The 25,559-nt window shown below is 41.8% G+C and overlaps 2 protein-coding genes across 2 annotated transcripts; both read left to right on the forward strand.

Moving 5' to 3' along the window:
* The first annotated feature begins 364 nt into the window (after positions 1–364).
* Positions 365–17,009, forward strand: LOC311497760 (von Willebrand factor A domain-containing protein 5A-like). Its single transcript, XM_084558134.1, has 18 exons — positions 365–430; positions 9,684–9,886; positions 9,985–10,207; positions 10,449–10,624; positions 10,707–10,821; positions 10,943–11,115; positions 11,199–11,287; positions 11,385–11,529; positions 12,144–12,223; positions 12,306–12,420; positions 12,548–12,706; positions 12,799–12,902; positions 13,415–13,620; positions 14,252–14,359; positions 14,460–14,516; positions 16,238–16,392; positions 16,618–16,741; positions 16,830–17,009. Exons 1-18 carry the CDS (start codon positions 388–390, stop codon positions 16,904–16,906), a joined length of 2,352 nt encoding a protein of 783 aa, XP_084414260.1. The 5' UTR covers positions 365–387; the 3' UTR covers positions 16,907–17,009.
* A 2,619-nt stretch (positions 17,010–19,628) lies between these two features.
* On the forward strand, positions 19,629–23,937 carry LOC311497762 (von Willebrand factor A domain-containing protein 5A-like; the record flags this gene model as incomplete). The annotated part of the gene is made up of 4 exons (XM_084558136.1): positions 19,629–19,811; positions 23,235–23,411; positions 23,633–23,756; positions 23,842–23,937. The coding sequence occupies 4 exons, from the start codon at positions 19,629–19,631 to the stop codon at positions 23,919–23,921; spliced, it is 564 nt and encodes a 187-aa protein (XP_084414262.1). The 3' UTR covers positions 23,922–23,937.
* Between the last annotated feature and the right edge of the window lie 1,622 nt (positions 23,938–25,559).

Raw genomic sequence — 25,559 nt, forward strand, 5'->3', positions numbered from 1 at the left:
AATGTTTCACGTATGGATCATGGCACACGTATTTCTGACCACTTTAAGTCGTTAAATTTCAGCATACACACACCGGGGAAACAAATGATTTCAAGTTTCAGCATCATTGTAAAATTCACAATTACAGGGTTTAATTCCAAATTATTGTCATAGGACGCAATACATTAAGTAACTGCCCCCTTTAGTTTTCTTACCTGCCTATTTTGGTGTTTGTACTGCTTCAGGTGAATAAAGTTTTCCATTTCCTCTGCGGAATCTGTCTCCTGCATCCTTTTTTAACATTGTAACAGAAGTTGTGTCATAACCAGAAAAGTTTGAATATTTTTCACAAGATTCAAATCATTTATCGTTTTTATTACTACACAGGATCATTGCTGTAGACGTACAATGGAGAACTGCTGTGGTCTGCTAGCTACGTGGAATGTACCAGGTACTGGTAACAAAAGGAGCAATAAAACAAACTGACAAAATGTGTGATTTTCTCTCCAACATTATTCATTGACACAATCTTCAAATTCAAAGCCCTTAATAAGATGACTGTAGTGGCCAAAAATAAAATAAAATAAAATAAAATAAATGTCCTGTGCGTCTGTCCTATTCCTGTTTTTTATTTAGGCGGATGAGCAGTGTGTCTGACGCGCAGCCACAAAAAATCCAGTAAGCCGTGATGTTCTCCAATAAAAAGAAATTTATTATAAAAACCAGAAAAACAAAAACATAAAGCAAAACATGATGCTGCGGTCAATGACAGTATCGCTGCCATCCAGGGGGGCCCCTGGCTCCATTCAAACTCTCAAGTTAAAGGTTAAGCCCCGCCCCCACCTGAGGAGGGAGGAGAGCGCACCTTACTGCCACCTATGTATACTTGACAAAACAGAAATTATCATTAGTTATTAGAAGAACATGTAATCAATGTCATCCCAAAATAATCAATATATCCTGTAAACAGAAATAAATTGAACAGCCTTAAATGCGGCTCCTACACACCGGCCCCTAATTGTTCTTACTAGAATCAATTATTTAAATTTAACTGCAAAAAAAAAAAAAGGGGAGCCGTACTTTCACTACCAATGATTAGCTTAATAATAATTAATAAATTAATAAAAAGAAGTATATACATTACACCCCTTATAGATGTCTTTTGTTCTACTGGAGGAAACTCGTTACTCTTCTGCTTCAGTCTCTAGGAGACGGCACAGCTTGGTTATAGGCCTCTCGATGACTGAAGTTTTGGTCTTGAGTTTTACTGAGCGAATCAGACCTCCTGCATCTGGTTTGGTCTCCAGTACCTTTCCCAGCGGCCATGACCCCCGGGGAGCAGTTGGATCAACCACCAGGACAATGTCTCCAACACTAAAGTTTTTTCGCACTTTACTCCATTTTTGTCTCTCTTGGAGCAGCAGAAGGTATTCCTGTGTCCATCTATGCCAAAAGAGATCAGCCATATACTGGACTTGTTTCCAACGGCGTCTGGCATAAAGGTCAGTTTTTTGAAAGGTTCCAGGGGGTAGGATGGGTTGTGTTTTTAACAGAAGGATGTGATTTGGGGTCAGCGGCTCCAGATCATGAGGCTCAGAGGACACAGTGGAGAGGGGACGGTTATTAAGGATAGATTCCACCTCACAGAAGATCGTTTGCAGGCCTTCATCATCAAGGATTTGTTGATGGAGAGTGGAGGTCAGCACCTGACGGACAGATCTTATGAGTCTTTCCCAGACTCCGCCGTAGTGTGAGGCTGCAGGTGGATTGAAGCTCCACTGGATTCCATCTGAAAGCAAAGCTCCTTGGATCTTCTCCTTGTTTAGTGAGCTCAGGGCCTTCTTGAGCTCTGCTTGGGCACCCACCAGGTTTGTACCATTGTCTGATCTGATGTGCTTAACCTGACCTCTCCTGCAAATAAACCGTCTCAGAGCATGAATACATGAATCCGTATCCAATGAATAAGCCACCTCCAGGTGTACAGCTCTGCTACTCATGCAGGTAAACAGGACTCCATACCGTTTAACCATACTTCTTCCTCGTCTCACCTCAAGTGGGCCAAAATAGTCCAATCCCACATTGGTGAAAGGAGGGAGGTCAGGTAGGAGTCTTTCCTGTGGCAAATTTGCCATTTTTTGCTCTCCTGTTCTGCCTCTCACACGTCGACACACAACACACCTTGAGATTATTCTTCTTGCTACTGAGTGTCCTTTTACAACCCAGTACTTTTTACGGAGCTCAGACAGCATATAGTTTCTCCCACTGTGTCCAGAGCGTTCGTGGATGTGTCGTAGTATGAGGTCTGAAATGTGAGCATCTTTAGGTAGGATACAAGGGTGCTTAGTCTCATCTGGCATTGCAGATTTATGTAGGCGACCACCTACTCTTATGATGCCTTTGTCTAGCACAGGGTCCAGCCTACAGATCTTACTAGTCCTTTTCACTCTGAATGGTGCTGTTTCCAGTGCTGCCATTTCAACTGGGAATGATTGCCTCTGAACATAAGTGATGACTGACCTTTCTGCCTGTGAGAGATCTTTCACTGTGAGGAGCTGTCCACCAAATGTGGTCCTGAAAGTGCTGAGTTCAGTGCTCATCTTTTGGCTGCTTGAGCGGGTGGCAATGTGACCTGAGGTAATTTCCTTTCGCCTTTTGATGATCAACATCAGAATGTTCTTTATTTTGACATACCATGCCACTGCTTTTAACAGTCTCATCCAATCTGAGAAGAAGGAGATAAGATGGTCTGTGGGAGTCTCATTGGTTGTCACTGCTGTGAATACAGCAGCACTTTTTTTGACCTCTGGGTCATCTTGTAACACTGCTTGAGAGACCAATGATTTTTCGATAGCCCAGTTTTCTTCCGCCTTCCACAGGAACTCTGGGGCATGTATCCATCTTCTTTGCTGCATGAATTTGACTGCACTCATTCCTCTTGAGGCGTCATCAGCAGGATTGTCCTTGCTTTTTACATATCTCCATTGAGACAGGTCTGTATTGTCACGAATCAGTGCTACTCTGTTGGCAACATAGGTCTTAAACCTAGTGTAGTCATTTCCAATGTACTTGAGCACTGTTTGGCTATCTGTCCAGAAGACTGAGGGATTCATGTCAAGGTGCAGTTCTCTCCTCAGCATTTTGTCCACCTTCACCAACAATGCGGCAGCTGCCAATTCCAATCGTGGTACTGTGATTTGCTTTAATGGAAGGACTCTGGACTTTCCTAGGACGAAGGTAACATGCACAACATCCTGAATGTTAACCTGCCTGATGTAACTCACTGATCCATAGCCATTTTCACTGGCGTCCGCGAAGTGATGCAGTTGTGCGCATTTCTGTGTTCCATAGTTCTTTGGCTTTATACAACGGGGAACACTGAAGTTTTTAATCCTTACCAGACTGTCTATCCATTCCATCCATCGATCTGAAACAGTCTGGGGCAACGCTTCGTCCCAACCAAAACCTTTCTGGCAGAGCTCTTGCAGCAACTGCTTGGCTGGGAGAATAAGAGGAGCCAGAAAGCCAAGTGGATCAAAGATCGAGCTCACAACTGAAAGTATTCCTCTTCGCGTATGTGGCTTTTGGTTGAGATGGATGTTGAACTGAAAGTGGTCCGAGTCCACACACCACTGCAGCCCCAGCGTTCTTTCAGTGGGGAGGCTATCTTTGTCAAGATCCAAAGTTCGAACTTCCTTTGCCCTTTGCTCTGGGGGGATGGAAGCTAGAACTGCTCGGCTGTTGCTAACCCATTGAGTGAGCTGAAACCCACCCTTGCTGCATAATGCAGTGAGATCCTTTATCAGATGGATGGCCTCAGACTCTTTGGCGACTGACTTTACACAATCATCAACATAAAAGTTGTGTCGCACAGTTTCAGCCACTTGAGGAGGAAACCAACATTCATTGTCATCAGCTGTTTTTTGCAATGCAAAGTTTGCGCAGCTTGGAGAGGACACAGCACCAAAAATGTGAACTAGCATGCGGTATTCCTTAGGGGCCATACTGGTGTTGCCTTGTGGCCACCACAGGAAGCGCAAGTAGTTCACATGAGATTTGTCCACTCTGACCTGATGAAACATGGATTTAATATCAGCCATAAATCCAATGGGCTCCCTCCGAAATCTCATAATCACTCCCACGAGAGAGTTAGCCAGGTCAGGACCCTGCAGAAGTTCTGTGTTGAGAGACACGCCTTGGTAAGAGGCTGCACAGTCAAAAACCACTCGAAGTTTTTTCTTTTTGGGGTGGTACACCCCATGGTGTGGTATGTACCAGACTCGTCCTGGAGACTGTGTCAGTTCTTCCTGTGGGACCGCCTCTGCATAATTGTTCTCAAAGATGTCACTGAGGAATGCAATATATTCCTGCTTGTACTGTTGGTCCATTTTCATCTTCCTTTTTAGGCTCTGCAGGCGCTGTTCAGCCATTTGACGGTTGTTTGGCATGCTGATGTTGACTCTCCTGAAAGGTAACTTTAAGGTGTAATGTCCATCCTGTAGGACAGCCTCACTGGCTATTTCCAAAAACTTTTTGTCCTCAATTGACATCTCAGTCTTTTCCTGGGATGATACCTCATTAAAGTCCTGATTATATTGTGAGATCAGAAGCTCCTCCAAACTTGCAACTGATATCCTGTTCACAATCACTGCACTGCCATCACCCCTATTTCTAAGTGGCCCATTTACAACCCACCCCAGAAGAGTTCGTACTGCATAGGGGCCCTCCCCTTGGCTGTTAATAACCTCCCAGGGCTCTAACATCTTTGGGGCATTTGTGCCAATTAACAGTTCCACTTTAGCATCAATACTGGGAAGTTTGACTTTGTTCAGGTACGCCCACTGCGTTAAGTCATTTTGCTTAGGAATGCTGCTTAGGGTGACTGGCATTTCATTCTGGGTGAAAACATCAGGAAGGGATAAGAAGTTGTCGCTGTCCAGTGCTGAAACTTCAATTCCAGATATGACATGAGATGGAACAAGTTTTTTCTGATTCATGGTGCTTAAGAGAATATGTGTTTTTCTGCCTTTCAGGTTGAGTTGAGACATGAGCGCCTCGGAGCAGAAGGTAGCGGTGGATCCAGGATCCAAGAGGGCATAGACTTGCAGGACCTGGCTGCCTTTTGCTGCTTTAACTTGAACTGGGACAATAGATAACACATTCTCTTGTTCTCCGGCCCCTATATGGCCACATAACTCTGCTGATGCTCTGCCTACCATACTGGAGAGCCTCTCAGTCTCTTTAGTTGCACCCTCTGTAACATTAATGTGCAGGACGCTTGGGTGGGCTTGCTTGCACACTCTGCAGGTGAGACGTCTCTTGCAGTCTCTGCTAATGTGTCCTGTGGAGAGACATCCAAAGCATATACCTTTGGTCTTTAAAAAGTTGAGCTTGTTTCTGTGTGTTTCCTCCATGAATGGTTTACACAGCTCCAATGTGTGTTTACAGCTGCAGAAGGGACAGCAGGGTTCAGGCTGTTTTTCTTTCGGGGTAATAGTGACACCTGTGGCAAAACTGCTGCTAGATGACTTTGAGCTCTGTAATTTGACAGGAAACCTAACCTTTGCAGCCACTTTTCCTTTAACCGCTGACTGATCTTGAAGGTCGCCAAAAACTGGATCGGCTGCTATGCGAGCTTGTTTTTCAATGAAACTGACAAGGTCCAAAATCCTAACCCTACGACTGCGCTCCTCTTGCAGTTCGTAAGCCTTACTACGCCATCTCTCTCTGAGCTTATATGGCAGCTTAAGCACAATGCTTCTCATGTTGGACACTGTGTCTAGTTCCTCCAAATATTCCATTTCCTCCATAGCGTTGCAGCAGCTCCTAAGAAACATGGCATAATCTTGCAGCGACCTTGAATCCTCAGGTTTAACTTGAGGCCAGGATAGCACCTTTTCCAAGTATGCGCAGGAGATTTTATATGCATTTCCAAAGTTTTCTTTTAGTAACTGTTTTGCTTTCTGATAGCCTCGGTCTGGAGACATGTATTCACAGCTTTTGACTAGCTTTTGAGCTTGGCCTTTTGTAAACTGTATAAGGAACTGCAACCTGTCTCTGTTGTTGTCGGTTTTACTTTCAACCATACTTTCAAAAGAGTGAATGAAGGACTTGTACTCCAGAATTTGCCCATCAAACAGAGGAATGCTTCCTTGTGGTAGTGTAGACAGAAGTTGCTGTTTCACAAGAATCCTTGTCAGGTTATTTTGATTCTCCAGTATTCTGCTCATGTGGGTTTCCTGCATTGAGCTGGACATAGGATGGATTTGTCCTTGTGACAAAATTGACTGAGTGTTTTGGGCTGGGGGTATGACAGGGGGCACTGAGGTTGGTTGTGGCCGTCGCTGAGCAACACTGCTGGCTTCTTGTTGAACAACAGCCTCACTTTGTTGGTCATCTTCACCAAAATCAAAAAGGGGAAACTGAAAAAGAGTTCCTGCCCTGCCCCTTACTACTGGAGTACCTTTATCATATAGATGAAGTGGACTCTGCAGCCCTTTATCCTGTTGTGCATCCGCAGCTGATGCACCTAATCTTGATCTTTGGGCAGTAGCTACATCAGATTGTGCAGGGTCAAGAATTGCCCTTTCAGCCTCTTTCAGGTAGTTTATTTTGGCTGTAGTGGCTGCTATTTGTGTCTGTAATTCCAGTGTTTCCCTCCTTTTTTTTAGTATTTGTTCCTGCTCCTCAATGGCATGTTTTTCTTGCAACTTAGCAGCTTTAGCCATCAGAGCTGCTCTCTCTGCCTCTACATCAATGCGTAAAGTGGATGATGAGGTCGATGCGTTGGATTTGACTGATCTTATTGACACTGAGTGTGTATCCACGTCATCCAAACCAGCGTTTGCGTTTGTATATTCACCTTCCCCAGGTGGGAGGTCTCCCAACTGGGTGAGAGCAGAGGAATCATCAGTTGTGGTGACCAAACCGGGATTTTCCCAGGCTGAAATCCATTTTGTTACCGTTGCGAGAAAGGCTATTATCTTGTCACATCGCGGCTGATACCATTTATCGTTATCCTCTTTTAGTGCGTCCTCATCCAACATATGAGTATAAGAGACATGCAAAGCTTTAAATTCCTCCAATTGTTCATTAAACTTCATCATGTTTCCTTTGACTTCATCAAGATATTCTTCACTCTCCATTAACGCATTCACAATGTTCATTCTCCGTGTTATATGTGAAGCTTTCCCCGAACGAGATGCGCGCAGACGCGCCGCAGTGTCCTCCATATTTTTAGCAGGATTCACATGTTCTTCATCTGAACCTGACATTTTGCTCCCAAATAAACTTCCACAAAAGTCACCAAAAAATTCAGAAACAGCTCTTTTTCTTTCTGTTGTCCTTGTATTTCGTTCATCAACTCAGTTTCATTCATAAGTTCATTTACACGCGGCTCGTTTCACCGCTCTCAATTGTTTGGCCACGTCAAAGAAAATAAACAAATAAAAAGATTACAGTCCGTTAACACAAAAATCAGCGGTGAAATTCGTTTCCAAGTATTTTTCTTTAAACGAATAATGTCTCAGGTATGTTTAATTTGGAGCCACATACCTCCTTTGAAGAGTTTCTTTGTCCCTTTGTTTCATTCACGTGTTGGACGCGTCAACATTTCCTCTCTCTTGTATTTCCTTGATCCATCAAAAGTCCTCCAGTTAGGATCCACAGCATGTCATTGACGATTTGTAGTGGCCAAAAATAAAATAAAATAAAATAAAATAAATGTCCTGTGCGTCTGTCCTATTCCTGTTTTTTATTTAGGCGGATGAGCAGTGTGTCTGACGCGCAGCCACAAAAAATCCAGTAAGCCGTGATGTTCTCCAATAAAAAGAAATTTATTATAAAAACCAGAAAAACAAAAACATAAAGCAAAACATGATGCTGCGGTCAATGACAGTATCGCTGCCATCCAGGGGGGCCCCTGGCTCCATTCAAACTCTCAAGTTAAAGGTTAAGCCCCGCCCCCACCTGAGGAGGGAGGAGAGCGCACCTTACTGCCACCTATGTATACTTGACAAAACAGAAATTATCATTAGTTATTAGAAGAACATGTAATCAATGTCATCCCAAAATAATCAATATATCCTGTAAACAGAAATAAATTGAACAGCCTTAAATGCGGCTCCTACAATGACTATTATTCTGCTATTATATTATTCTCCTTGTGCTGCCTTCTCCTTGTGCTGCTTACCTTGTCGTGGTGGGGAAGCTTGTGTGTCTCTTTGACCCAGCTATACCGACTGAGTCCTAGCCCCCAGTAGGTTCAACCATGTTGGACAGGTATCCCAGATAGAGTCCAGACAAAAATCAACACCTGGTCCTCCAGCCTGGGGGTTGGGCGTGGGGCCAACAACCCCACCCCATAAAAACACAACATTTTATGGAAACTAAGACAATAACCACCACCACGGACCTAGCAGTGGACTTAAGCCAACTCATTGGCAGTATGAACTCTCCTGATGAAAATCTCCAGCAGGAAGTCAGGAGAGGGATAGATAGTCTACTCAGGCCCAAAGCAAAGATACGCCTAGGCGCATGAAATGTCCGCATCATGTTTGAGACATCCAAAACAGCACAGGTCATTAGTGAAATGAACGCCTTGTTGACTTCTGCCTTAACAATAACTGTGTTATCGGTGGCACTGATGGCCATTAACTGGGTGATGAGGAAGACAACGGCCGATAAACTCAGGGGCGTCCAGTGGACTTTGTTTTCCCAACTCAAAGACCTAGACTTTGCCAATGACCTTGCTGTTCTTTCCTCTAAACATACTCACCTGCAGGAGAAAACTGACAAACTCAACCAGTATGCAAAGCAAACAGGGTTGAACATCAATGCCTCCAAAACACAAGTAATGTGCATTAATGCCACTCCAGATACGCAAGTCACGGAGGATGGAGAAACCTGCGACCACGTGGAAGAGGTTACTTGCTTGGGAAGTCAGAAAAGAAAACTCAACACCAAAGGACATTAGAGCAAGGTTAGGGAAGGCTCACAGTGTTTTTGTAAACCTCTATCATATCTGGAAGTCAAAGAAGTACAGCCTCAGAACAAAGGTCCGGCTGTATAACAGCAATGTGAAATCTGTGCTGTTGTAAGATTCAGAATGCTGGCAAGTGACTGCAAACAACATGAAAAAGATCGATGCCTTCCACAATAGATGCCTCTGAAAAATTTGCCACATCTTCTGGCCTGAGAAGATCTCAAACAAATACCTGCATAGGATGACCAAGTGCACCAGCGCTGTATCAGAAATCAAACAAGACCAATTAAGATGGTTGGCACATGTGTTTAGAATGGACCAGGATCGAAAACCAAAGGTTGCCTTGAGATGGTTCCTAGCTCAGAAGAGAAGTCAAGGTTGCCCCAAAACAACCTGGCGACAAACCGTGACATCTGAGCTAAAGGAGATGAACCTTACATGGGGCTAGGCACAGCATACGGCGCAAGACAGGTCCCAATGGAAGCACATCGTCGAAGCCTTGTGTCCCACCTGGGACGAAGAGGATTAGTAGTGCATAATAATATCAATCTTCACATTGTTTGACATGGTCATGTTTAACTATTGGCTTAGTTGGTGTGGCTGAAACTTAACAATTCTGTACAGATGATAGCTCAATTGTCAATTGCGACTGTTATCAACCATTTTTTTTAAAGTCTGTATCTATCTAAATCTAAAATCTAAATTCTTTGTGTATCTGTGTCAGTTCCTCTGAAGAGCATTGAGGTGGAGCTGGAGGTGAGGGATCATGTGGCTACAGTGGTCTCCACTCTCAACTACGAGAACAAGGAGGACAAACCACTGGAGGCTGTTTTTGTCTTTCCTCTGCCTGGAGATGCTGCTGTCTGTCATTTCAGTGCTAAGATTGGACAGACACAGATTGTAGCTGAGGTGAAGGAGAAAATGACGGTGAGCTGGACAGAATGATTTACTCTGTGTAAAGGAGCTGAATAAGAAACAGTAAACACAGTGAATGTTCCTGACATGTGTCTCCTGTACTCATACAGGCTCGTGAGCATTATGATGATGCACTGAGCTCTGGTAAGCAGGCCTTCCTGTTGGAGGAGAGTGAGCAGAGTCCAGATATCTTCTCTCTGAGTGTGGGCAGTCTTCCTCCAGGAGAGAGCGCCTCCATCAGGCTGGAGTACGTCACTGAGCTGGCTGTGCAGGCTGATGATGGGCTGAGGTTCTGTCTGCCTGCTGTGCTCAACCCTCGCTACCAACCTCAAGGTAGGACAAGCAGCCAACAGTTTGACCAGGAACTCTTAACTGCAGCTTAGTGTACACAAGCAGATGGTTTTGATGCAAAATAGATTATCACTGTAAAAATATATTTTAAAAACCCAGTCCATTTGGTCAGTGTCTTTTTAACAAAACACACTGTTATCACTGTTTTCAGCTTTCACTAGACAATTAGATAGTTGGATAAAAAATAATTCCTCTTTTTTTCACATTTCTAACATGTTCACAGGAAGAGAAGGTAGTGGAGGTGGGAATCTCCAGGTGACCTCTGTCCCAGCCTCTCTGGTGTCCTACAGTCTGTCTTTCTCTGCCCGACTGTCCTCTCCTCGTCCAATCTCTAAAGTAGAGTCCAGCTGTTCCTTGGATCCTCTCCAGTACCTCAACACTGATCAAACCCAGGCCACTGTAGGTAGAGTGACAATGTGTCTGCTGTGTGTTGTAGTTCCTCATTACAACTTCATTTATATTTGTGTGTCTTGAACTGTAGATCAAGTTGGCAGCAGGACACAAGTTTGACAGAGATGTTGAACTGTTGATTTATTACAAAGACGCCCATCAGCCCACTGCTGTGGTGGAGGCAGGACAGGCCTCTGCTAAGCCTGGTGAGTTCAAGTTGGTCAGGTTATTGGTTTACAAACATAATGTTCCTTATCCTCCAAATGATGATGAGTTGGAATGAATGACAAAATGTGTGGTCATTTTTCTGTCCCTGTCATGTTTCAGGATCTCTGATGGGTGATCCAGTGGTGATGGTGAGCCTGTACCCTGAGTTCCCCCAGTCTGTGATGTCTTCAGTCCCCTCATCTGGAGAGTTTGTGTTCTTATTAGATCGATCAGGGAGTATGGATATGCAGATGAGCAGCAAGGGTCATGAGACTCGCATTGGCAGTGCCAGGGTATTTATCATGTTATTTCTCTAAATCTCTCATAGTGTTCCTCTCATGCAGTGGTCTTCACTATCATTTCTGTTTTCCTGAAGGATACTCTGCTGCTTCTGTTGAAGAGCTTACAAATGGGCTGCTATTTCAACATTTACAGTTTTGGGTCCAGATATGAACACATCTTCCTGTATGTCAATCATTCATATCAGTCAGCGAAATAAAGGCCTTTCTATCTTTTAAGTAGATGTATGTGTGCATTGGTGCCTGTATTTGTGTGATGGCAGTGAGAGTGTGGAGTACAACCAGAAGACCATGGAGGAGGCTCTGAAGAAAGTTGAGGAGATGGAGGCTAATCTGGGAGGAACAGAGATACTGGAGCCACTTCAACATATTTACATGCAGCCTTGCATTCCCAGTCAGCCGAGACAGGTAAGAGACCACAACCTAAATGCAACCTTTACCCTAAAACCGAGTCTAAACAGGTGTGAGGTTGTACAAATGTCTCTCACAAATGCTTTCTTTTGGATTTTGTCACACACTTCGCATGAATGTCTGGTTGTGCCATGGTCCTTTTTTGTCCTGTTCTGTTATAACTGTTAACCCGTGACCATAATGTTTGGAAATAACATGCTTGGTGTGTTGTGACTTCACTGGAGCCCTCCTTCTGGGGATTATCAGGCCATTATAATATCAGGTCAAGATTTATTTAATGTAAATTAATGGTGAGGGCAACCTGTGTGTCTGCCTCACAGAAAGGGTGTTAACTACTTCCCTACCTACTACTCCACATCTCCACACGTGATTCCTATAACATACATGTTTCTCTCTGAACTAAAGCATAAGTTCATCATTGTTACTGTAAGGCTCACATGTCTGCTGTCTTTTTAAACAGTTTGCATATACTTTCTACATACTTACCACACCTCATTCTTTACACTTTACAACCCCTTTGTATCCTCAGCAAAAAACTAACAAGGTTCTCAGCATATGCTATGTTTCTGGGTGTGACATTATTCAACTTATGTGTAAACTCTCCTCCCTAGCTGTTTGTCTTTACTGATGGAGAGGTGGGGAACACCAAAGAAGTCATTGATCTGGTTAAGAAGAATTCAGGTTCCCACAGGTGAAAGCACAAAAACACCCACAGTATTTCCACACTGTCTTCCATGTGTTGAGTGGATCTAAATCAACCTGCTGTATTGTAGGTGTTTCTCTTTTGGGATTGGAGAAGGGGCCAGCTCTGCTCTTATCAATGGCTTGGCCAAAGAGGGAGGAGGTCACGCTCAGTTCATCACAGGAACTGACAGGATGCAACCAAAAGTGAGTAAACACAATGAAGATGCAGCAGTAAATCTGTGTCTGGACAGAGACCATGGTTCCAGTCAGTAAAAACTCTGTCTTTCTCAGATGTTTGAATAGATTTTTACAGTTCTGCATTATTTTTCAGGTGATGCAGTCGCTGCGATTTGCTCTGCAGCCAGCTGTGGTGGACATCTCAGTCACATGGGATTTACCAAACGGAGTGTCTGTCACTGTCCTCTCTCCACCAATCACAGCTCTTTTCCAGGGTCAGAGGTCACTGGTTTATGGCCAGCTCACTGGAGAGGTAGGAGCAGCTCCATGTCGTGTTGTGTTTCAGTCATCAGGTATGCGATGACAGTCATTAACATGATTTCTAACACTGTAATACTTTCTCAGAGTCCAGAGGCAGCAGAGGGCTGTGTGACGGTGAAGTACAGCCTGGCGGGTCATCCCTCTCACAACCAGCTGCACTTCAGTCTCAAACCTGCAGGAGACACTGGGTAAAGCAGGTTTTCATTCAGACAGCACTGTTTGCTTTCAATCCTGACCTTAAAATGAGTTTGAGTATTTAGAAAAAATCAATCACAACAGCAGCAGGCTGTGAGAAACATGACACTATTTGATAAAATACATTCAGCCTGGTTAGATGGTGACACACAAAATAAAAATACATGTTATTTATCTACATTTATTGTTTCGGTGCAGGCTCGGACACAAGCTCTGTCCTTGTATAATCAAAGTTTATATGGTAACTTTAAATGTATGAATATTGTAGTGACAGAGCTGTGGACTGAATAAAAAAATGGAGCTGGTGTTCTGAACTCACCTGGCTTTAGATTGGTTGTAGGTGTGAATGATATTCTCTTTGTTTGTGTTGTTACTGTGATCTGTCTTGTTTCTCAGCCAGTGTGTGGTGGGTTTGACTCCAGCTCTCTGTGACCCTGAACAGGATACGACGATAAACTGACAAACATCAAAACAATGAGTGTTTCCTTCTCCCTCTTGTCTACAGATTAACAATCCACAGGTTGGCTGCTCTCACTATGATTCGCTCTCTGGAGATGAAGGAGAGAGAGGATGGAGGAGTGAAGAAGAAGGTGGTGGAGCTCAGTGTCCATTCAGGAGTGAGCAGTTCTTTCACTGCCTTCATTGCTGTCAACAAAAACTGTGGTGAACCGATTCAAGGACCTCTGGTGAACATGCGCGTTCCAACACGTGGTGAGATATGTTCCAAAAGTACATAAAAACTGATATTCTTTGCCCCTGTTCAGATCATTTATGAAAATGTATCATGGGTGATTAAAGTACAGGTGTGAACACACCCAAGATGCATCTAGAATGTGTTTGACATCAAGTTGCTCAGACCACAATTAAAGGTGGTATTTGTATTTTATCTTTAAGTGTAGGAGAATGTCATTCAAGTAAATGGGAGTTGTATTTTCTCTAAATACAACAAACCAACCCATTTCTAGGACTGAAGTGAACTTCAACTCATTTAAATATAAGTATAAGTATTTGTATTTTTGTTCTGCTATGTTGCTACAATCATTGACAGGTTGTTACTTAAAGCAGTAAGTGAAGAAGGTTCAGTTTTGTGTTTGTGTTTTTTTTAAATATTATGAAACAGCATTTAAATACTACTTGTAATGACTTGTGAGTCACTGTAATAAACACTGACACCAGTAATTTAGTTGATATATTTAATGTTCATGAACTGTATTGTCATCATACTCTTATATTATTTGTTAGGTAACTTCACAAGTCCCATCTTAGGTGCACCAATACTGTTAAAGTAATGAAGAGATATTTGACCACAGTGCAAATTGTTGTTCTTTTGTGTGTATTTAAGGTCGGGGTGTTGGTGTTCAAGGCTTATTCTCTCGTTTGAAGGCAAAACTAGGTGGTTCAAGAAATCTTCCTCAAAGGACTGCTGCTCCCTCCAACCCTGATAATGATTGTAAGTATACATACTGGCCCTTCAATCATTCATGGGTTGTCAAGTATGATTGTTTGACGTTCTTTAACAAACTAACAACATTTTTATTGTCTTGTCTCAGTTGTTCTTTTGACAGATTGTCGTCTTCCTCCCTTGAGGGACTGTCCACTTGGTGGTGGTAAATGGCCTTGCTTTAATATAGCTTTTTTCTACCTATTGGTACTCAAAGCGCTTTACAGTCACAGACACATCTACCCATTCGCTCACACAAGCACACACACATTCACACACCAGTGCCACGCACTGGGAGCAACTGGGGGTTCAGTGTCTTGCTCAACGACACTTTGGCATGTGGCACATTCCGGGGATCGAACCGCTAACCCTCTGGTTCGTGGACAACCCGCTCTACCTACTGAGCCACAGCCGTCCCTATATACCTGATTGTGCGTAAAAGTTTCTTTGGCTTTAGAAATACGTAACACTTCTATCAGCTGAAGAAAAAAAAAAATCATGAGGGAACTTTGTTATTTCATATTCAGTCCGTCAGCTGAAATGACCTAAATTTGTATGACTGCTGTAATGTCTTCCACGGCTTCAGTGTAATGACTATAACAATACTACCACAGACTGCAGCTGAACATTTAAAGTTTATTACTAAAGAATACATCCTTACAGCAACAGGCTAACAACCACAATAGAGAGCTTATCGATATCCATAATTCAACAGGTGCTCTCACTACGGGTCTCATCCAAGGCCAACGTATACAACAGAAGCCATTTTTAAAAAGACATCCATCTGCACATTGTTCATTTTTATATTTTTATCATGGTTATAGCAATAATCTTATAGAAGCTTACAGTAACACTAACTCATAGATATTTCATGGATATTTGTTTTGAGTGAAGCAATTTAAGATATGACATGACTTTGTTAGTAAATCAGCAGCTCCAGTGCCAGTATTAGCAGTACTATAAACAGGCTGGTACATTTCTGACACAAAGTACAAAGACGAGCTGGCAAAGTGGGAAGGAAACACAGATACTAAATACAAGTAGAACAGTGAGACACAGGTGAGATACATCAGGTCAGGGCTAACAGTCAGGGGCAGCAACCACAAGTTGGAAGTAAAGACATCTGACATGACAGTTAGTAACATTCAAAATAAAACAGGAAATGCCCAAAACGCAAAGATACAGTTGGTCACAGTTGACAAAACATTTCAACAAACTTTTAGAGGTCACCTCGATGACTACAGTATTTGTATTGTTTCAGTGTTAGACACTTTACAGACATGTTTTGATTCGTATAGGAGCTGATAACAATAGTTAATGGATGTTTCATGGACACTGTTTGTTTCGACTGATTTGACTTTATTACTAAATCAGTGCAATACCAACAACATTCATGGATATCCCATGGATACTATTTGTTTCAACTGAGCTGGAGATTAATTGAGATTAAATCATTTAAAATACTATATGACTTTGTTATTAAATCAGTGCATATCAATACCATCATATCCAGATCCAGTATTGATTAATGCAGAAGACTACTGTGTCAGTATTGAAGGTACTTTAGCCTCAGTGAATGCGGTCACCGTGTTTGTGTTGTTTCAATGAGTCATTTGTAATTTTCTACTTGAGCAAACTGATACAAATATCTGAAAACAAATTTTGCTGCAAATGTTACTCTCATCATTTTCTAATGCTAGATAGTTTGTGGTTCAATACGTGAATATATACACACAGGCTTGAGTTTGACAAATAAATGACACACACTGATGTTCAGCATGTAGTATCAAGTCATCAATAATAATAATGTGATTACAGTAGTACCATCAGCAGGGATAAATTGATCTCGTTTTTGATTCTTTTCCTCTGACTTGGTGTGTGCTGCAGGGGAGAAAGTGACTCGGCCCCAGCATCCTCAGAAAGACCCTCTGCTGCAGCTGATCTCCCTCCAGAAGGCCTCTGGCTCCTGGCTGCTTGATCCAGCTCTGGCTGCTGCCCTGGGGAAGACCAGAGAGGAGGTGGAAAAGTCAAAACCTGCACTGGTGGGTTGTTGTCAAAGACAATGAGTCAAATAAATAGTGAAGTTTATTTTAAAACTGTGTGTTGCATGAACACATAGGAAATACTAATGTGTATTTTAGTACATCATGCTATCATACTAGTAGAAAGTAAGACCAGAGCCACTGGTCAGCATTTTCTATTGAGGTATTTTGTTCATCTTCTTGTTCTGTCTGTTCCATGTGTTTTTCTTTCATCTGGTGAATTAGATCAATGAGGAAGTGTGGGCCACCATCCTGGCTCTGATCTGGCTTCATGGTTTCAAGATGGATTCAAAGGAAGAGTGGGAGCTTCTGGCTATGAAGGCTGCGTCATGGCTCAGTGCTCAGAATGGTAGTGACCTTAATACTAAGAGCTCAACCGTTGTTTTAACAGTGTAACGGTTCAAATCAGCTGTTTGTGTTCTTGTCTTTTTCAGCAGCGTGTGCACCAGAGTGTGTGGAAGCTGGAAATGGACTGTTGGGTTGCAGCGTGCAGAAAGATGCTCTGGGGCTCTGAGGGTTTTATTAAAGTGGCTTCACCTTCAGGATTGATACACAGAAGCAGATCTGCTCCAGCCTACAGCCTTTGTTTTATCTATACTATACTATCTAGCCAGTAATAACTGAATACAGATCATTCCATGTTTTCATTTTTATTTGTTGTTTAATCTTCTGAACTTCAACCTATTTGGGAGAAATGCATAAGTACTTTGAATAAAATAAGCCTCACTGGTTTTCACATCTGCTCTGTTTACTGTGGGGTAAAAACGTGACATTAAGTGAGTTTTGTGTTGCAAACTTCCTCCCACATGGTGCATGTTCTCAAGGAAATCAAGCGCTTTCAGTGGGCGTGACTTGAATGTTTCACTTCAGTCTGAGTTTATAAAGTTGTTCTGCTTTATAAACTTAAATTGTCTTCACATATTCCAAAGAGAAAAGTAACTGTCCCGGACACATCTTGTCTATAAACATTTGTCCTCAGAGGTAAGATTTCATCTGGTACATAGTACATATAAGGAGTTTAAGATGGTTATACGTTTGATTGATTAGACATAATAAGCTTAATACAACGTTTTATTGAGGTTACAACTGTGATTAGAGTGTCATCACTTGAAGTTTGTATTGAGGTTACACAGTCAGACATCTGAGCTGTTTTAATCCGTGGGTAGTTTAAATAAAGAAATAAGTAACATCAAGGAAAAAAGTGAAGATGGCAGTAGGTTATTCATTAGTTTCTCTTCTATTTTGGAAGTCTTTAAATAATAATTTCTTATGTACAAACAACATGGATCGAATATCTTAAAAAAGACTATAAAACAATAGGTTCATGTGCAAATAGAGAAGATGTCGAAATATGAGAAAAAAAAGGAAAACAAATTTAAATGGCAAGAGTGAATTCATATTCTACCAGTCCATTTAACAGTATTTTAGTTATTAGTGACCTCAGCAGCTTTTATCAGAAATACTGAAAATGGTGACTTCACCTTCGTTTGAACTGCTGGATGTGAAAGTTACTAACCAGGAAGTTTTATATTTAGTTTTGACTCCATAAAAGTTGTCCTTTTGAGAAACCTTTTTCAGAAACCACTCTCCTACACCATGCCGTAAAACTTCAGCATACACCCACTGGGGAAACAAATGATCTGAAGTTTCAACATCGTTGTAAAATTCTCAATTATCAGGTTTAATTCCAAATCATTGTCATGGGACCCAATATACTAAGGAGCTCCGGAGGTTTTCAGATCTGCTTCACTTCACTAAATCCCCAGGACAGTTCATGAACACTTATAAAACTTTTTACATTATTATTTTATATAGTAGAAGTTGACTCTTTGCTGTAGAGTTTACTGTTTACACTCCATTTAATGTTTGAATATCTTTGGGAATTGTAAGTGTCTTGTAATTTTTGACAACATCAAGCTAAAAGATACGGAGGATGGGGTGGTTAGAGTGGAAACATGTTAAAATGTTTGAAATAATCATGTAGTGGAGTTGGAAATGGTTTAAGATACAGATTGAAATGTCTTATGATGGAGAGTTCAGTTCAGGTTCTCATGACATAATACAGCCACTACATTAACTAAACGAGTCACCAAGTAAAAACCATTCTCCATTACTATTAATATAAATATGTAAAATTCTATGGTAGAGAATTCTGTGGGGTAAAACTGTGATTGAAGAGTTTCCTGTACAAGATTTGTCTGTCCAGACAAATCTGTGTCTGGACAGAGACCATGGTTCCAGTCAGTAAAAACTCAGTGTCTCTCCCAGATGTTTGAATAGATTTTTACAGTTCTGCATTATTTTTCAGGTGATGCAGTTGCTGCGATTTGCTCTGCAGCCAGCTGTGTTGGACATCTCAGTCACATGGGATTTACCAAAGGGAGTGTCTGTCACTGTCCTCTCTCCACCAATCACAGCTCTTTTCCAGGGTCAGAGGTCACTGGTTTATGGCCAGCTCACTGGAGAGGTAGGATCAGCTCCATGTCATGTTGTGTTTCAGTCATCAGGTATGTGATGACAGTCATGAACATGATTTCTAACATTGTAATGCTTTCTCAGAGTCCAGAGGCAGCAGAGGGCTGTGTGACGGTGAAGTACAGCCTGGCGGGTCATCCCTCTCACAACCAGCTGCACTTCAGTCTCAAACCTGCAGGAGACACTGGGTAAAGCAGGTTTTCATTCAGGCAGTACTATTCTGTTTTCAATCCTGACCTTAAAATGTGTTTGATTATTTAGAGAAAATCAAACACAACAGCAGCAGGCTGTGAGAAACATGACTGGTGAAGGGTCGTGGGAGCTCTGTGAATGCATGAACATGTATTCATGGAGCCTATCACAGCTGTCATCTGGTGAGAGGAGGGGTACTTAATGATATTTATCTACATTTAATGTTTCAGTGCAGCTTTGGACACAAGATCTTTGCTTGTATAATCAAAGTTTCTATGGTAACTTTAAATGTATGAATATTGTAGTGACAGAGCTGTGGACTGAATAAAAATCTGCAGCTGGTGTTCAGCACTGACCTGGCTTTAGATTTGTTGTAGGTGTGAATTATTGTCTCTCTGTTCGTGTTATTGCTGTGATCAATGGAGACTTCTCGACTATGTGTTTTGTTTCTCTGTGAACAGGATACGACGATAAACTTACAAACATCAGAACTCTGAGTGTTTCCTTCTCTCTCTTGTCTGCAGATTAACAATCTGCAGACAACAATCCACAGGTTGGCTGCTCTCACTATGATTCGCTCTCTGGAGATGGAGGAGAGAGAGGATGGAGGACAGAAAGATGGAGGAGTGAAGGAGAAGGTGGTGGAGCTCCGTGTCCATTCCGGAGTGAGCAGTTCTTTCACTGCCTTCATTGCTGTCAACAAAAGCAGTGGTGAAGCGATTCAAGGACCTCTGGAGACGTTCCAACACCTGGTGAGTGTGAACAAATGAAAATGGATATTCTAACTCAAATCTTTGAAGATATTGAGAAATGATAATATACAAGAGAGACACAACAATGGGTTGCTTAACAAAATTCATTAGTCTTTTATGAATCACTTCTCCCTTTTTACTTTGACTTTTAAATAAGAGCATTTGGGTTTGTGTGTGCACTTGTTCAACTGTTCATTCTTGTCTTCACCTGAGATCCTTTTTGTTTTAAAATCTTGAAGGTTTATACAGGGCTCCAATTACACCAGCAGCATATGAATGCAAATGGGATTGGAAAATACATGTTTTCTCTTAATACATTAAATGAACATAAACACTGAACTAAAACCAACACACTTCTTTGGCTGAACCTAAACATATTTGCAGCTTTAATATGGAAAACAGTGTGTATGTTGATGCATTCACATGTCTTTATGTGTACACATCTACACTATATTGCCAAAAGTATTCATTCACCAATCCAAATAATTGAATTCAGGTGTTCCAATCATTTCCATGGCCAATCAAGCTTCTCCATCTGGCAATCTGATGGACCAATCTGGGTTTAGCGGTTGCCAGAAAAACGGTACTTGTCTGACTGCATTGTGCCAAGTGCCAAGTTTGGTGAAGGGGGGATTATGGTGTGGGGTTGTTTTTCAAAGAAACTCTAAATGCTTCAGCATACGAAGAGACTTTGGACAACAGTTTGGGGATGGCCCCTTACTGTTCCAACATGACTGAGCACCGCTGCACAAAGCAAAGTCCATAAAGACATGGAAGAGCAAGTTTGTGGTGGAAGAACTTGACTGACCTGCACAGAGTCCTGTCCTCAACCCAACAGAACACCTTTGGGATGAAATAGAGTGAAGACTGTGAGCCAGGCCTTCTCGTCCAACATCAATGTCTGACCTCACAAATATGCTTCTGTAAGAATGGTCAACAATTCCCATAAACACACTCCTAAACCTTGTGGAAAGCCTTCCCAGAAGAGTTGAAGCTGTAATAGCTGCAAAGGGTGAGCCAACGTCATATTAAACCCTATGGACTAAGAATGGGATGTCACTTAACTTCATATGCATGTAAGGCAGATGAGTGAATACTTTTGGCAATATAGTGTATGTGTGGTTGTATCCAATAAGGTACACTTTGATATTTTTGAATATTCAGACCTTATACTATGTGTGTGTTTGTATTTTCAAACTTATACTTATGTGATATATTTTAATATTTTAACATTTTCAATATTTCATGTAGTTTTTAAACTACTATTAAGCTCAGGAACCAAAAGTTTGGTTACTCTCATACACTGTTTACTAACTGACTTTTAAATTGTTTCACATCTTTTTTTCTTTTCTTTTTTTATTCTCCAATAGACATGAGCTGTTATTTAGCTAGGTTGACCTACAGACTCCGGGTGATGTCTTCTGACCTGGACGCCTGCGAAGGTCGGCTTGTTTACCTGTAATTTCCTACTGCTAGTTTTTTGCAACATGGCTAAATATTTTTTCCGAATATGAGGTTGTGGACAAATCATAGCAGTAGCAAATTACAGGTAAAAAAGCCGACCGTCGTGGGTACAATATGAGGACTACCATATAATGGATGAGTTGTTATGGCCATCCTGAGCTGTCTGCATTTGTGTTTGCCGCTGTATGTGTACATGGTAGCATGTGTTTACCTCTAACAACAGGATCATTGGAGTGTGCCTCATGCATTTTCCACTGCATCATTTTTACTTGATGAGTATGACCACAGCCGGTGGATTAATAGTGGGTCTTAGTAACTCAAGGTGAAAAATGCTCATGGATATTGGTTTCTATTCTGGAGAGAATAACTAACTGTTCAACATAATGAAGAGATATTTCACCAAAAAGCTAATTTTGGTTCTTGTGTGGTCCTTAAGCTTCTAATAGATACAAACCTTCATCCTGATTCATCCTGATACCTAATAGTAGTCAGGGTGCTGTTGTCTAGCCTGTAGAGTAGGGGTCTTCAATGTTTTCCAGGCCAAGGACCCCCAAATTGATGGAGAGATGGGATATTAAAAAAAAGTCCAATCAACCAAAACTTTCGCGACCCCCTAGGGGTCCGCTGTAGAGGTCTGTGCATCCCTCCATGGATATGTCTCCCAAGACCATCACTGACCCACCACCAAACCGGTCATGCTGAATGATGTTACAGGCAGCACAATGTTCTCCACAGCTTCTCCAGACCCTTTCACATCTGACACATGTGCTCAGGGTAAACCTGCTATACTCTGATTAGAATGGGCTCCTTAAATTGTTTTGAGCAGTCTACTTCACCTTTTGTTTTCACCTTGTCTAAAACTACCTGAACCATCCACCTTCACATTCTTCAATTATATAAACATATTTACTAACAACATCTAGCTGTGGTTATCTTTTAACTATATATTCAAATCAAATCAAATCAAATTTATTTATATGGCACTTTTCATACCTTTTAAAAGCAATACAAAGTGCCTCACAGAGGCTAAAAACAGCAATGACAAAAATCCAACCCTCCCATCCAAACCCCCTAAAAACACACAGAGACACACATACACACACACACACACACACACACAGGCTCACAGTCACTGTAAAAGCTAGAGAGAGACATGGCCGGGCACCGAGACCTGGAGCAAGGAGAAAGCCACCTTTGGGGGGCCGACCACACCAAGAGGGCTTCCAGCCCACGACTACAGGGAGCACCGCCATAGAGTCAGCCCCAACCCGGGCAGACAGGAGGCCCCACACCAAAGTGCAGAGCCCTCCAGCCACCAGGGCCAGAGCCGTCCACAGGACAGCACCCCCGTCAGTAGACCAGAAGCAGCTCCCAGTGTGGTCGGCCCCCATGATCAGACACTGGAGCTAAAAACTGAGGGACTAAAATTGTAAAATAGGATAAAAATGACCAATATAGATAAAATGCTTTTCAGCTCATAAAATTAAAGCATGTAGTTAAAATAAAAATAGCAAAGGAAATGATAAAAAGTCTGATAAAAACTGCTAAAAACTAAAAATTGATTAAAAACTGAGGGACTAAAACTAAAACTGTAAAATCTATCAATATAGATAAAATGCTTTCAACTTGTACCATAAAAACATGTAGTTAAAGCATATAGTTAAAATTATAAAAAGTCTGATTAAAATGAGCAAGGAAATTAAGAGAATCAATTAAAAATAATTCAAGGTGCATCTGGAGAGATACTTCCGGGCTGATGGATGTCATTTCTTCAGATTGTTTGGAGAACAGAAACAACAACTGGAATGCTTCTTGTAAATGTTTTAGTAATGATGTTTAAATGATTTAATTCGTCAAATGGCTTGTGAAATAAATGACACACAAGAATTCAAATCATTAGTGACACATCATCCAAAATAATAAAGGGATATTTTTATCTTTCCTTAAATTTCCTTTTCCTCTGACTTGGTGTGTGCTGCAGAGGAGAAAGCCACTCGGCCCCAGCAGCCTCAGAAAGACCCTCTGCTGCAGCTGATCTCCCTCCAGAAGGCCTCTGGCTCCTGGCAGCTTGATCCAGCTCTGGCTGCTGCACTGGGGAAGACCAGAGAGGAGGTGGAAAAGTCTAAACCTGCACTGGTGGGTTGTTGTCAAAGACAATGAGACAAATTAATAATGGAGGTTTTTAAAAACTGGTTTCATAGCAAAGCACACAGGAAATATTAGCACAACATGCTAAACTAGTAGAAATATAGATCAGAACCACTGGTCAGCATTTTCTATTGAGGTATTTTATTCTTTTGAGTTTCATCTTCTTCTTCTGTCTGTTCCATGTGTTTTTCTTTCATCTGGTGAATTAGGTCAAGGAGGAAGTGTGGGCCACCATCCTGGCTCTGATCTGGCTTCATGGTTTCAAGATGGATTCAAAGGAAGAGTGGGAGCTTCTGGCTATGAAGGCTGTGTCATGGCTCAGTGCTCAGAATGGTAGTGACCTTAATACTAAGAGCTCATCTGTTGTTTTAACAGTGTAACGGTTCAAATCAGCTGTTTGTGTTCTTGTCTCTTTCAGCAGCATGTGTACCAGAGTGTGTGGAAGCTGGAAATGCACTGTTGGGTTGCAGCGTGCAGAAAGATGCTCTGGGGCTCTGAGGGTTTTATTAAAGTGGCTTCACCTTCAGGATTGATACACAGAAGCAGATCCGCTCCAGTCTACTTTACTGCCAGTAATAACTGAATGTAGATAATTCAATGTTTAAATTTTTGTTTGTCATTTGGTCTTCTGAACTTGAACCTCATCTGCTCTGTTTACTGTGGGGTATAAACAATGTGTCCCCAAGTGGGTTTTCTGTTGCAAACTTCCACCCACACAGTGCACGTTCTCAAGGAAATGAAGCGCTCTCAGTGGGCGTGGCTTCAGTCCCTCTGCTTTATGAACTTAAATTGTCTTGACAAATTCTCAAGAGAAAGTAACTGTCCCGGACACATCTCGTCTACAGACATTTGTCCTCAGAGGTAAGATGGTTGGACGTTTGGTTGATTAGACATAATAGACTTAACACAACGTTTTATTAAGGTTACAGTGGCGATTAGAGTCATCACTTGAAGTTTGTATTGAGGTAACACAGTTACAGTAGGTTAATCATAGGAGTTTCTCTTGTAATTATTGAATTAAATGTATTAAAAAAGACCGAAATATATAGAAACACAAGAAACGAATTTAAATGGCAAGAGCGAAATCATATTCTACCAATACATTTAATAGTATTTTTGTTGTTATTGACCTCAACAGCTTTTATTAGATATCCAAAAAAGGTTCAAAAAAGGCAACTGGACTTGTAGATTTTTAGAGAAGACGTTTCACCACTCATCCGAGTAGCTTCTTCAGTTCTAGGGGACTGGTGGAAAGTCTGAGGTTTAAATAGGAACTCCTCCTGAAAAAACTTGCTTGTTATGCTAATAACCAGAAACTGGTGCAGCTAATTTCCCTTAACGACTGGGTACTTACCTGTAGTTGAGGGGGGACTGTTTTTGTCCCTGTCCTCTTTCCTATGAATGGTTCTCTAACGACTCTTGTCCGTCTGCGGCTCCAGTGTCAAGGTGTGAATGAGACTGAAACTTCTTGGGGACAGAAGTTAAAACTGTATTGTAAATAGGTGGCAGATTAAATCTCAGTCCACCTCCTCTGTTTAGTGAAGGTTTTTCCAGTCTGACATAGATGGCTTCTTTTACTCCTCTTTCAAACCATCGGTCTTCTCTGGCTAAGATAGATAGATAGGTTTTATTTGTCACATGCACAGTTATACATAGTACAATGCACAGTGAAATGTATTGTTGTACCTGCAGCCAGTAGTAAGATGTTGGACGTTGTTATCTTCAAAGGAGTGTCCTTTGTCCTTCAGGTGTAGGTGGACCGCTGAATCGTCTCCTGTGCTGGTACATGCGTTTATGGATGGGTTGTTTAGTTTACCCAATGTATAAATCTGTTCACTCCTCACTGCACTGAACAGCGTACACCACATTACTCTGTTTCTGCCTGGGTGTTTTGTCTTTTGGGTGGACCAGTCTTTGCCTAAGTGTGTTTCCTGGTTTGAAATAAACTGGAATACGGTGATTTCTGAAAATTCTCCTGAATTTCTCGGACACTCAGCCACGTAGGGGATGACGATGTTTTTCCTTTTGTTGCTCTCCTCCTCTCTGTCCTTTTTGGGGACATCATCTTCTTGAGCCTTTTACAAAGGCCCAGTTGGGATATCCACATGTCTTAAGTGCCCGTTTAATGTGTTTTTG

The sequence above is a fragment of the Chelon labrosus genome (assembly GCF_963514085.1).
Source record: "Chelon labrosus genome assembly, chromosome: 13".
Taxonomy (NCBI): Eukaryota; Metazoa; Chordata; class Actinopteri; order Mugiliformes; family Mugilidae; genus Chelon; species Chelon labrosus.